A 12,021-nucleotide genomic window follows, 5' to 3' on the forward strand; every position below is an offset into this window, starting at 1 on the left:
ATCCTTCAAACTAAAAATGTATTTTATGCTTTGATGTTTTCACTAGAAAAAGTTGATCTGTATTTGTGAGAAAGGAAGTAGCCATGCTCATAGGCAAAGCATATTCTCTTAGCTCCATAAATAAATCAACCCTAAGGAAACAGGTCATTCATGTTTACTCAGCATTTCCTGAACACATTTATGTACCCATCTAAACGTCCACCAAGTCCTCTCTGCAAATCTACTTGGAATCCGAGCTGACCCCCGGTGGATGGGACAGACTGGTTTTATGCAGTCAGAAGATGGACCAATAATCTCAGCACAAAGCTGGCATGTTCAAGAGATTTAATTTTTTATATAACAGCTTTAGCCAAAGCTATTCTAGGATTCAGCGGAAGCAGAATTTCATGACAGGACAAACTTCTTGACTAATGGCCAATCACTAATCAGCAGGGAGGGCAAAGCTTGGTGCTTGTGTCACGGTCTGGAGTGGAGGGGGTGAGTGGGGCATCAGTATCAAATAGTAAATTGGGACAACCAGCCTGGCCAGCCTTGCCCTCACAGCCCCTCTGAGCAGCCCGTCAGGAGGCAGCAGACGGATCAATGGTCAAGCCGGGGGCGATTTGCTCTGCCACAGGCTACTGGAAAGCAGCTTTTTGCCTCACAGACATCACAAAATGCCTTATTTTACAAGACTCATTTTGTTCTTGTTTTGCCTGATGGTTCTTGTGGACAGCAGAAAGCCCAAGAGGAAGCGATGGACAGGGCAGGTGGAAATGCCCAAGCCAAGGTAAAGGGAGTGGGAAAGGAGGGAGGTTACCCTGCATAGTAGCAGCAGCAGTGGCACAGTGGGACGGCTCCCCAGGGGGTACAGGTCCTATTTTGATATCACCCTATGAAAACCCAGCTACTTCACTGAACGCAGCCTCTCACTGGGCACATATACTCTATGTGTCACAAGCACTGAGAGCAGAACTAGACTGCGGTGAGCCTTCCATTTGGATGCCTGTGTTCAGCCAAAGCATTTTAATTTGAGGCAGATATAAATAGTTGGAGACACAGTGGGTAAAATCATTCTTTGTACAAATCACATTGTGCTGCTTTGTTTCTCAGGGTTACAACCGGTGACCTGCTAAATAATTACACTCATGTATTTTGGGGAGAACTGTATATAGGAACCTAGCCTGAACTATTAAGAAAAAAATGCATATGAGAGTTGTCTTCCTTAAATTATTTGCCAGAGAATAACTTTATAATAATACTGGGTTTCATTTTACTGTTTTGAATTTTAGAAGAGGTGTTCAGAAATTTGCTTATCAGAAATATATGTGTGGACCACAGTGAATGCAATTTCATGATATAATGGAGACATTCCCAAGAAATAGTGGCCCAGGATCTGCATTCAAAATCATTACATTACAAATCTAAGTTCCTTAGTAAGTTTATTTTTAATTGACATACAAAGCATCATACTCCAGGCCCGAAGTAGACATAAGGACTGTTAGACATGGAGATAAGAAAAGAACAAGCAGCTAAGATATAAACACCACGTGTGGCATGTTATACATTTATTTTCCATTCCACTAAGCATCAGATAAACTAGTGATTTTGAATATAAATTAGTATCTTGAGGCACATTTTCTAGGTCAGTGGTCCCCAAACATTTTTGATCATGCACTGCTGTCAATGACAAGTTTTTGAAACTGTATCTCTAATACATGCATATTTACTTACAAATCACATACATGTGCTGTTATAAAAATGTATGTTAAAGTTTAATTGATTTCTTGTTTTTAGAAACAAAAAACAAAAACCCTGAATATAAATAAGAGTTATAGCCTCTACTTCCAGTATCCCAGTGGCAATTGCTGCTCTGGGAGAGGTAATTACTCTCTTTCGTTTGTTTGTTTGTTTTTTGAGATGGACTTTCTGTCACCCAGGCTAGAGTGCAGTGGCGCAATCTTGGCTCACTGCAACCTGCACCTCCCGGGTTCAAGCGGTTCTCCTGCCTCAGCCTCCAGAGTAGCTGGGATTACAGGCGTGTACCACCATGCCTGGCTAATTTTTGTATTTTTAGTAGAGACGGGGTTTTGCCATGTTGGCCAGGTTGGTCTCAAACTCCTGACCTCAAGTGATCCACCCACCTTGGCCTCCCAAAGTGCTAGGATTGCAGGTATGAACCATCACACCCAGCCTATAATTACTCTTTCTGGGGCCTAGTCCTACTCAGCGGAAGGCAAACAGATCAGAACCCTCCAGAACAATGCGAAAGAGGCCCTGCTCTGAACAACCCATGTGGGTTGTGTTACCAGAACCATAGGCTGTTAAACTGGAAGGAGCCTCAGATGTCATCTGGGCCAGCAAGTCCCCTGAACTCTAATTTTGGGAAATGTGAATGGTTGTTGAGTGAAATAGGGTTCCAGGGTCACCAAAACTTGGAAAACTCTGGTTTAGACCATTTTCAACAGATGTCTTTACAGCAGAACTTTTAGAACTTTTGTTATGCAAATAGGCACTGTGAGAATCTTGAAGAGAGGGATAAATTATGCAGCGCTTCTCAGAAACAACCAAAAAATCCAGTTTTTTGGACTGTCTTGTAGGCTTCTTACTCCATGGAGCACACACTGGGAAACTGCCCAAATCAACTCATTTGACAGATGCTGAAATGGCTCAGGGGCATGAGTAAGTCACACGGCCTGCTAGTGGCTTCCCAACACTAGAATGTAGGTTCCTCATTTACTTAGACTGGAGGAAAATCTGTTCAAAACTGTCTATTCTGTAAGAACCGGGGTTCAGCACAAGTTCCTCGGGGGTGCCCAGGGGCCCCACTCGGCAGCCTGGGCTGTGGCGGCACCTCCATCACTTTTCCTCAGAAGTCCACAGTCTCATTCCCAGACCCCTGCATGAGCCTGGGCACAGCTGGCTCTGACTCTTAGCGGGGAGGAGACTTTGTTGAAATCCAGCCCATGAGGTGTTAAAGTGGAAGAAGATGAACACATACCTCACAAGGAAGTAAAATATGTATTGAACTGAGGCTGGGGAAAAGGACAGGGAATGTGGTTCCAGGCCTTTCTGCATCCATGAGAGTACACACATGGTCAGACGGTCAACGGGGCAGCGCCTCCCTGTGAACATTTCAGCCAAGCCTCTGACAATTTATTTTTCCAAATTACTTTCATTATTGACACGCAGGGGTCAAGCTATACGAACAAATAAGAATAAAATGACCTGACCCTTTCTGATTACAGTCTTAGAGTGCTTTATCTCTTTAGGACAGTGACTTTTCTTAGAAGTCCTGTTCACACACAAACTCTCATACACAGTCACACTCACACACATACCACATACTGCATGTGTGGCTTCACGGGCACACACTATGCATATGGTCACCCTCACACACGCACACTGTGAAGACCTCTTTGAACCTGGAAGCCTTCCCTGTTTCACCCCGGCCAAGGCATGCACACAGAACAATGATTCTGCCCAGCAGCTGCTTTTTACAAAGACTGGTCCCTGTTTTCTGCTGCTTTGTGTCTCTATGCACTAAATGGCTGCAGAGTGGGTCTGTTCCCTCTTGGCTGTTGTTGGTTTTGTTCTGCTCTCCCAGCTCTGAGCCTCCCAACTTTATTTCTACTCCTCCTGGCCTGCTGCCAAAGTTGGCCTCCTGACCACACGATTGCCATTCTTTCTTGCCAAGGGAGGCCCTTCTCCCTTGAGAGCTGAAGAATAAACCAGACTCTGGGCTGTGCCCTGGACAGCACTGTCAGGCCCCTGCAGGTCTCAACCTGGAGCCCGCTCTGTAGCTTCCTTCCCCACCTGCTGCCTCCTCAGTACCTCTACCTCGGCCATCCTTCTTGGGTCTGCATTGCGGTCGTGTTCTGCTGGATGCAGGAGCAGCTTTGCTTTCCAGCCACACGGTGACCCTCATCTACTGCTGCGGGTCTTGGCAAAGGAAAAGGAGTTGGGAATTCAGGAAAATCAGGTTCAGACCCTGGTTCTGCCGCCGTCTAGCCATGTGGCCATGTTTCCTGCTCTCTCTGAACCTCAGCTTCTCCAGCTGAAAAGCGGGGCGGTGAGCCCTTCCCCACGGGGATGTGAAGATGGGGTGAGGTCAGCCTAATGTCCTGCAGTTCAGGGCCTGCACGGTGGGGAGGGGCATCCTCGAACACCTGGTTATCCTGGTTGCTGTTATTGCCAAAAAATCACAACACGATGACACTAACCCTGCTTCCAAAGGCGTATTGGATCCATTTTTCTTCTTCCCTCATCCCTCACCTGAAGGCCGGGTTTGAGGTTCCATGAAGGTCCTGGCTGTCCTGCCATGGGTGGGTGGGGGCTCAGGAAGGAGTCTAGGGTCTGAGGGCCGAGACTGTGTGGGCCATCTCCCGTGAAAGGATGAATGGAGAACATATGGCTCTCGCAAATTGCCCAAGGCTCAGATCTTAGTGGCTTGATCTCTTAAAAAAAACTCTGGGCCCTCAATGGCAGTGGGATTTAAATCTCTCTCTTGTTGGGGTGGTGGCATTCTGGGACTTCCGCTCCCCTAAGCCTTTCCCTAAATGGATGTGAAAACTGTGCTGACCAGGAGGGATTTACTCCCTGTGAGTCAGAGGGGCAGTGAGCCGGCTGCACTTACAGTTTAATGTCTATGATCTGCTAAGCCCTCAGCCCTCGGGCTGAGCTCTTCATCTGTCTTCTGGGAGCGTCTTTCATGGGGCGTCTGTACATGGCCCCTTACACAGACACTGCCCAGAGACCCAGGCCTGGCCCCACTTGACTCCTGGAGGCAACGCTTGAGGAAGAGATCAGTGTGCTGAAAGCTCCTTGGCAGCACCCGACCATGACTACACATGGCTTAAGGGGGCTGGACGGAGGTCCCATATTTCAGCCATAAGGGAGGAAGTTAAATTGGACTTTCCTCTTTGACCTGTGAAGCTATAATGGGCTTGTCTAAAAGCAAATCTTATCATAGCTTCCTCTTCCATCTGCCTAACACCCTTTACTGTCTTCCCATTGCCTTTGGATAAAGACAGAATTCTTAACATGACTCTCAAGGCTCTGCCCAGTCTGGCCTCTGCTTGTCCCTGCCGCTTCATTCTCTTCATTCATTCCCACCACACCCCCCACCCCATCCCGCTTCTCATCTAATGCTCATTCATTCTTCAACCTATGCCACTTTAAACTGAGTGCGGCCCAAACCAAACTATGCATGCATTGAGTTCAGATGCCTATAGGATCTGAATTATATCTGAGTTCAGATGCCTATAGGAACAGATGCCAATTAGGGATGTTGAGTTAGGCAGTCAGATATAAAGGTTGAGAGTAGAGGGTAGGGATTTAAGAATATCAGCATGTTGATGACAATTTAAGCCATCAGCTTAGGTGGGTCTGCCAAAGAGAGGGTAGAGAGAGAAGATGGCTGGGACAAGGTCCTGGGGACACTGACATTTAAGGGATGGGCTGAAGAATAGGGGGACACTGCCATGGAGAAGCGCCTGTCAGAGAGGTAGGAGGAAAACCAGAGTACCTTGTCCTGAAAGACAGTTTCTGGCAGAAGCATGGACCTTCATGTCTGCAGCTGCAGAGAAGCCAGACCTCAGCAAGAGCACCTGCAGGATCAGGGGTTGGGCATAAATTGGCAAAAGGGCTTGGAGTGAGGCAGCACCAGCAGCCTGTAGAAGATGGCTATTTGGAAGAGTTAATTATTTACCGAGGGGGGAAAGAAATTTTTTTTTTAGGTGGAACAGTGAGGATTTTTAGGGCAATGAAACTATTCTATATGATACCATAATGGTGGCTATACATCATTATACATTTGTCCAAACCCAGAGAATATCAACACTAGGCTGAGGGTGGTGCCTTACGCCTGTAATCCCAGCAGTTTGGGAGGCTGCAGCAAGAAGATCTCTTGAGGCCAAGAGTAACATAGTGAGACCCTGTCTCTACAAAAAAAAAAAAAAAAAAAAAAAAAAATATTAGTCAGGCATGTTGGCGTGTGCCTGTTAATCCCAGCTGCTCAGGAGGCTGAGGTGGGAGGATCACTTGAGCCCAGGAGTTTGAGGCTGCAGTGAGCTACAGTTGTACCACTGCACTGCAGCCTGGGTGACAGAGCAAGACCCTGTCTCTAATAATGATGATGATAATAATAAGAAGCAGCAGCAGTAGCAGCAGCATGGGTGCTAATGCTAATGCTGTGTCAATGCAGGATTATCAGTTGTAACAAATGCACCGCCCTGTGGGGAAAGCTGACAGTGGGGAGGCCATGCATGTTTAGGGGCAGGGGGCATATGGAAACTCTGTACCTTCTGTTCAATTATGCTGCAAATCTAAAATTGCTCTAAAAAAATAAAAGTCTTAAACATTTTTTTAAAAAGGAAATGTTTAAATAATATAACCAACACACGTATATTGCCATCACTTTCAATGCATTTTGCATGAATTGAGAGTTAGAGGAAGATGTGGAATTTAGATGGGTTTTCTGCTTAGTTGTAATTCCAGGTGGAAGAGCCTAGAATCCAGTTTGAATACTGATGAGAATGAACCATGAAAGGGGGAGAAGCTGAGGAAGCTGTGGGGAGGGGACATGAGGGCAGGGTTCAAAGGGCTCTGTGAGAAGGGGAATTAGGCACTTCTGCTGAGCCTCCGTTACCTCATCACCTACAGGTCTGGAGGATGTGCAGATAGGGCAGGACAACGTGGAAGGCAGCAGCAGGGTGGAAGGACGAGAGGGTGGGTGAGTTTGGAAAGCAGATGTGAGTGACTGGGTGAGATGGCTGCCAAATGGGAGGCTGTCCCCATGTAAGTCAGGCTCTCCTCAGGACATTTGCTCTGCTGTTTTCTCAGAATTTCTTCCTTCAGGTCCTCTCATGACTCCCTCCCTCCCTCCAGGACTCAGAAGAATCACCAGTCACCTCATCTAAACGGCCCTCCATTCCAACCCATAGCTCTCTATTCGTTACCCTACTGTGTCATGTGATTTATCATCCACCTCCTCGACTAGGTCGGAAGCCCCATGAGGACTGTGAATATATGCCCTCCCCATGGCTCGGGCAGTGTCTGCACAGAGTAGGTGCTCTATAGAAACGTGTGTCTGCACAGAGTAGGTGCTCTATAAAAATATGTTACACAAATCAATTTGAGTCTAGGAATTGGGGAACTGTGTGACCAGGGTGTGGGACAACTGTCTGTGTGGATGTTGACATCCTCAAGGTAGATGGGAGGAACTAAATGGAGAGAAAGAGAAGCAGGTGGTTCCTGAGCCCTCATGGGAGTGGAGAAATGACTGGGAGGTCTGGGGCAGTGAGAAACTGGGCCAGGCAGTGTCAGGAGTACGGCTGTAAAGTAGGGCTGAAAATCCTGACTTATAGGGGAATCTGGGGCGGGCAGGCTAACTTTTATAGTAGCACCAAATAATAAAACTTTTGGTGATTATGGAAATGTTTTTATTTATTTACTTTAATATTTTTTTATTATCACACTACACTGAGGTAATGGAAAGGTTATCTAGCTGCCCTGTCCAGTGCAGTAACAACCAACTGCATGGGGCTATTGAACACATATGTTTGGCTAGTGTAACTGAAAAACCAAATAGTCATTTATTTAGCTTTCATTAATTGAAACAGCCATATGTGTCTAGTGGCTACTTTATTGATCAGTGCAGCTTTAGACCTCCCATTGAATTATGCTATCTGTGCAGAGCCGGTGAGGAATGAAACTTAAGAATTTCATAGGAGGATGCTTCCAAGATCAGGACCTCAAGAGAGGAAACCATCGCAGGTAGATCACCTGAGGGCAGGAGTTTGAGACCAGCCTGACCAACATGGTGAAGCCCCATCTCTACTAAAAATACAAAAATGAGCTGGGTGTGGTGGCAGGTACCTGTAATTCCAGTTACTCAGAAGGCTGAGGTAGGAGAATCACTTGAACCCAGGAGGCGGAGGTTGCAGTGAGCCAAGATCGCAGCATTGAACTCCAGTCTAGTGACAGAGCAAGACTCCATCTCAAAAAAAAAAAAAAAAAGGTGAAGTATGACAAGAACAGGGAGGAAAATAGAGGTGTATGTAAATAAACAACAAACACTCAAAACCAAATCTCCATTGATTTCTAAAAACCTTCAATATGCTGTACACAACAGAGTTATAGGCCCTGAGGGCTCTGGTTTCTTCAGCGGGTGAATTAGCAGTTCCTTACTTGCTGCTACTAAGTTGTCAGCACCAACAGGTGCCCTGGGCAGCTCTCGGGATGCCGCCAAAAGCATTGGATTAAGGCTTATCCTAGTGGTTCTCAAATGTTGCTCTACCTTGGAATCACCCAGGAGCTTTAACAAATTTCCAGTGCTGAGACCTCCCTCCCAACCAGCCAAATTCAAATCTCTAGGGGTGGGATTTAGGCATCATTGGTTTTAATATCTCCCCAGGTGATTACAATCTGTAGCTAAGTTTGAGAATCATAGGTCTAGCCAACAAAACACAAAACCACATAGAGTTTATTATCATTAAGGTATTGCAAGATCTAAAAATGCTAAGTTTGGAGTGACCGTGATTCTCAGCCTTGATTACATGGGAATAGCTGGGGAATTCACCCCAGGGAGGTGAATTTGACTGGTCTGGGGTACAGCCTGGGCATCAGGGTTTTTAAAAGCCCCTTGAGATGATTCTAAAGTGTGGTTAAGGCTGAGAAGCATCTGGGTTACAGATGATGTTGACCAAATGTACTAGAATGGAATTGGTTTAAATTTCTCCTAGAAGTTGTGTGGTCATGTTGCTACCTTTTATTGAGTGCCTGCTACATGCCAGGCATTGCACTAAGTACAATGGACACAGAGACAAACCCTAGCCTAACGCTCTTAGAAGGCTAAGTGAGACACGTACACAAAGTAACTTAAGTGCCAGGCACAAACCAAAAGCCTATAAGAGGAACGGGTAAGGTACTGTGGATTAGCCTGGCTGTGTGAAGGTTCCTTCTCTTCCTCCTTTTTACTTCTTTCCATCTTTTTTCTTTTTTGCTCCTTCCTTCTTTCCTTTTCTCTCTCTCTCTCTCTCTTTTTTTTTAGTAATAACTGTCAGTAGACATTTGCCTTAGAACATTTTGGATCTGACTGCTTTAGTGTGTAGTTGTGGTAAAAAAAAAAAAAAAAAAAAAAAAGATAAGATCTGGAAAGAGTGAGTGTGAAAAAAGAAGAGAGAATTGCTCCTTCACCATTGCCTGATTTAGAGGAAGGACTGACCAGGGCTGTGTCCTGGACTCCAGCTCTGGGTGCACCACCTAGCTGGGTGGTTGGGGCAACTCTGTCCTCCACTGGCTGTGAATTGTCTTTCTAAGGACGGAGGCTTTGTCCCAGGGGGGGGTTCTGCAGACCTGGGCTGAAGTAAGGAACATCAAATTTAGCAAAGATAAAACCAGCATTTAAAATTTTTGACTATATTTGTCTTAGAAGTATATTTATCACAAAACCATTCTTAGAACATCATAAGAATTTTTTTTTTTTTTTTTTTTTTTTTAAACACAGGGTCTCACTCTGTTACTCAGGCTGGAATGCCCACTGCAACCTCAACCTCCCAGGCCCAAGTGATCCTTCTGTCTCAGCCTCTCAATTTGCTGGGACCAGGGGAGTATGCCATCACACTTGGCTAATTATAGGTTTTTTTTGTTTGTTTGTTTGTTTTCTTTTTAAAGAGATGTGGTCTTGCTATGTTGCCCAGGCTGGTCTCAAATTCCTGGGCTCAAGCCATTCTCCTGCCTGGGCCTTCGAAAGTGGTAGGAATACAGATGTGAATCACTGCACACGGCCAAGAAATTTAAAAAAAAATCATGATCTTCCACTACTCAACACAATCATTTTCTTTTTCTTTTTTTCTCAGCACAAATTTATTTATTTATTTACTTATCCTGAGTGAGATTCTCATTTTTTAAACTTCTATTTTAGGCTCAGGGTATATACGCAGACTTGGTATAGAGGTAAACCCATGTCACAGGGGTTTGTTGTACAGATTATTTTGACACCCAGGTACTAAGCCCTGTACTCAATATTTTTTCTGATCCTTTCCCTCCTCCCACCCTTCACACTCAAGTAGGCCCTGGTGTCTTTGGTTCCCCTCTTTGTGTCCATGTGTTTTCATCACTTAGCTCCCACTCAGAAGTAAGAATACATGTGGTATTTGATTTTCGGTTCCTGTGTTAGTTTGCTTAGAATAATGGCCTCCATCCAGTTCCATCCATGTTCCAGCTAAAGGACATAATCTCATGCTTTTGTGTGTGTGTGTGTCAGGGTCTTTGTCACCTAGGCTGGAAAGCAGTGGCATGATCATGGCTCACTGCAGCCCTTACCTCCCTCCTGGGCTCAAGTGATTCTCCTAACTCAGCCTCCCAAGTAGCTGGGTGTGGCACCATGTTGCTCAGTCTGGCCTTGAACTCCTGGGCTCAAATGATCTGCCTGCCTTGGCCTCCCAAAGTGCTGGGATTACAGGTGTGAGCCACCACACCCAGCAGATCAAATTCTTTTTTATGGCTGCAGAGTATTTCATGGTGTATGTGTATTACATTTTCTTTTTCTTTTTTTTTTTTGTTTTTCTGGAGACAGAGTCTTACTCTGTCACCCAGACTGGAGTACAATGGCACAATTTTAGCACACTGCAACCTCTACCTCTCAGGTTCAAGCGATTCTTATGCCTTGGCCTCCAGAGGAGCTGGGATTACAGATGTACGCTACCATGTCCAGCTAATTTCTGTAGTTTTAGTAGAGACAGGGTTTTGCCATGTTGGCCAGGCTAGTCTTGAACGCCTGTGATCCACCTGCCTTGACCTCCCAAAGTCCTGGGATTACAGGTGTGAGCCACCATGCCTGGCCATATCGCATTGTCTATTTAATCTGTCACTGATGAGCATTTAGGTTGATTTCATGTTTTTGCTATTGTGAATAGTATTGCAATGAATATGCATGTGTCTTTATGGGAAAACAATTTATATCCCTTTAGTTATATATCCAATAATGGGATTGCTGGGTAGAACGCTAGTTCTGTTTTTAGCTTTTTGAGGAATCACAACACTGCTTGCCACAATGGTCGAACTAATTTATATTCCCACCAACAGTGTATAAACATTTTCTTTTCTCTGTAACCTCACCAGAATCTGTTATTTTTTGACTTTTTAATAATAGTGATTCTGACTGGTGTGAGATGGTATCTCATTGTGGTTTTGATTTGTACTTCTCTAATGATCAGTGTTATTGAGCATTTTTTCATATGCTTTTTGGCCGAGTGTATATGTCTTCTTTTGAAAAGCATCTGTTCATGTCCTTTGCCCACTTTTTTTCTTTTTTTGAGATGGAGTCTCGCTCCCATCTAGGCTGGAGTGTAGTGGCATGATCTTGGCTCACTGCAACCTCTGCCTCCCAGGTTCAAGTGATTCTTGTGCCTCAGCATCCCAAATAGCTGGGATTACAGGCACACACCACCACACCCAGTTAACTTTTGTTTAGCAGAGACGGGGTTTCACCATGTTGGCCAGGCTGGTCTTGAACTCCTGACATCAAGTGATCCGCCTGCCTCATCCTCTTAAAGTGATTCTCCTGCCTCAGGCTCTCAAAGTGCTGGAATTATAGGCATGAGCCACTGTGCCCGCTTTTTGCCCACTTTTTAATGGGGTTTGTTTTTTCTTGTAAATTTAAGTTCCTTATAGATGCTGGATATTAGATCTTTGTCAGATGCATAGCTTGCAAATATTTTCTCCCATTCTGTAGGGTGTCTATTTACTATGTTGTTACTTTATTTTGTTGTGCAGAAGCTCTTAATAAGATCCCATTTGTCAATTTTTGGTTTTGCTGCAGTTGCTTTTGGTGTCTTCATCATGAAATGTTTCCCACTTCCTATGTCCGGAATGGTATTGCCTAGGTTGTCTTCCAGCGTTTTTATAGTTTTGAGTTTTATACTTCAGTATTTAATCCATCTTGAGTTGATTTTTGTATATGGTGTAAAAACCAGGTCCCATTTCAATCTTCTGCATATGGCTAGCCAGTTCTCATAACACCATGTATTGAATGAGGAG

The 12,021-nt window shown here is 44.9% G+C and overlaps 1 protein-coding gene across 1 annotated transcript in view; it reads left to right on the forward strand.

Moving 5' to 3' along the window:
* Positions 1-552: 552 nt before the first annotated feature.
* GABRR2 (gamma-aminobutyric acid type A receptor subunit rho2) overlaps positions 553-12,021 on the forward strand; it is a 57,124-nt gene continuing 45,655 nt past the window's right edge. The window contains exon 1 of the mRNA XM_008006596.3: positions 553-769. Within this exon, the coding sequence (XP_008004787.1) occupies positions 657-769 (113 nt within the window). The 5' untranslated portion in view covers positions 553-656. The remainder of the gene's footprint in view (positions 770-12,021) is intronic.

This window comes from Chlorocebus sabaeus, chromosome 13, assembly GCF_047675955.1.
Source record: "Chlorocebus sabaeus isolate Y175 chromosome 13, mChlSab1.0.hap1, whole genome shotgun sequence".
Classification (NCBI taxonomy): Eukaryota; Metazoa; Chordata; class Mammalia; order Primates; family Cercopithecidae; genus Chlorocebus; species Chlorocebus sabaeus.